At 25.4% G+C, this 2,126-nt stretch overlaps 1 protein-coding gene across 1 annotated transcript; it reads left to right on the top strand.

Annotated features, from left to right (window-relative positions):
- The first annotated feature begins 380 nt into the window (after positions 1-380).
- Positions 381-1,513, top strand: LOC127128183 (uncharacterized). The gene has a single exon (XM_051057422.1). It carries the CDS (start codon positions 572-574, stop codon positions 1,259-1,261), a length of 690 nt encoding a protein of 229 aa, XP_050913379.1. The 5' UTR covers positions 381-571; the 3' UTR covers positions 1,262-1,513.
- Positions 1,514-2,126: the final 613 nt, after the last annotated feature.

Below are 2,126 nucleotides of genomic sequence, written 5' to 3'. Positions count from 1 at the left end.
TTTATTAATATTAATAAACTATATCTAAAAATAGAACAATAAATGTATTAAAACATTTATAGTAAATATTAATATAGAGACAAACAAATATTATAATTAAGAGTAGTTATATATTTTCCTCCCAAATTGAAATTTTATTAATTGATATATATATATATATATATATATATATATATATATATATATATATATATATATATATATATATATATATATATATATATATATATATATATATATATATATATATATATATATATATATATATATATATATATATATATATATATATATATATATATATATATATATATATATATATATATATATATATATATATATATATATAAGACAATAGTTAGAGTCTTGTTTTCATGATGATTAAACATATGGTTGAAACTTATGGCATGTATTTATCCATTTTTTGACTACAACAAGAAATTAAAAACCCAAGTACTACTAGGAGTGAATACTACATTGCATAGTACAACTTTTTTTTTAATGATATCAATCAATTATATCAAACAAAACCCAAAACCAAAACCAAATTTTCTCTCCATCAATTAGAGCCATGGGAGAAAAAGAGAAGAACAAGAACAACAAGAAGCAAAAGCATCAACATCCAAATTCCCAAACAACCAAACAAACCTCAGATTTCTCCTTCAAACCAACCTCAGAGGTAAAAGGTATAAGATTTGGTGGCCAATTCATAGTAAAATCATTCCCAATCAGAAGAGCAAAACCCTTAGAGCTTCTCAAAGTTCTTTCTTTCCCAACAACAAACAAATCCAAATCTCACAAACTTCCTTTCCCTTCCACAACAGCATTCTTGCCAACAAACTTCACAATCCTAGCACATCAAGCATGGCACACACTAACCCTAGGACTTGGTTCCAAGAAGTCTAAAGTTCTTGTCTTTGTGTTTGAAACCGAAGCTATCAAGTGTTCTGTTGATAGAATTTGGCCACATGAAATAGCACTTGGTGAGGTGAACAAGAAACTCATAAAGGGTCTGTCTGGTTTTGAAATGGCGAGATTCAAATTCAGAAAAGGGTGTTTGACTTTTTATGTGTATGCTGTTAGAGAAATTGGAAGCTTTGGTTTTCTTTGTGCGGAAGATTTGAAGATTGTTCTTGAATCTGTTGTGGAACTTAAGGATTTCTTGGATCATACTGTTATGCTTTCTATGACAAATCAAAGAAGCATTAGTTACTCTAAATCTCAATCTCAAAATCAAAATCAGGTTGCAATGGCTCATTGATTAATCTTGTTATTTTATTAATGATATGTTTAATTCTTATATACATATTCATCATTCTTGTTTTAGGATATGAATTTGTTAACATGTTTTGTTTCTTAGTATTTGTTTATTTGTTGATTATGTTTTTTTTTTGAATTTGGAGAGAAAAAAAAGTGTAATTTAGAATGAATAATTTTGGTGTTTGGATTGAGTTGAGGTTGAATTTGTCATTTTCACTGACATTTATTGATGCAAAAATTTGTTAATTAGCAATTTAGGAATATTGTAATTTAGCTATTCTAGGCATTGCAAAATAACTTTCTAGCCTCCCCTGGGTTTGTTATATTAGATATATTCCTATTTTATCTAACATTTCGTTAATATAAAAATTGAAAACAAATAATGTTTCTCTTAAATTTATACCGTTGATGTGAGGATTTTTTTGATAAATATTTCGGTAAATATTAGTTGGGTCTTGAAAATATATTTAATTATTAGCAAAAATATTAGTGCTTTTGTTAAAAATTGTAGATTAATCTGCAAACTATATTATAATGTTTCCTTTGTAATTATTTATATTTTATATACGATAGTCATGAATATTATAGATCTTTACATATCGTAACTTGAGAAGAGTCCAAATTTGTTAAAAATTAAGTTTTTTTAGAAGCTTGAAAATTAAGTTGGTTAGAGTAGTTTATCTAAAAAAGTTGGTGATAGTAGTACTTAAAACATTTTAGGATCTTCTCATAGATATCTTACGAGATATAATTAAATAGAATTTATTATATTATATTAATTTATTTGTAATATTATGCTAGTTCAACTAATATATGTATGTTTGTTGACCTAAGTAGGTGTAACCAGTCCAATGTTCAATTTTTTA

This window comes from Lathyrus oleraceus, chromosome 3, assembly GCF_024323335.1.
Source record: "Lathyrus oleraceus cultivar Zhongwan6 chromosome 3, CAAS_Psat_ZW6_1.0, whole genome shotgun sequence".
Classification (NCBI taxonomy): Eukaryota; Viridiplantae; Streptophyta; class Magnoliopsida; order Fabales; family Fabaceae; genus Lathyrus; species Lathyrus oleraceus.
Note: the sequence above shows the minus strand (reverse complement) of the source record. Positions and strands in the feature narration are given on the sequence as shown.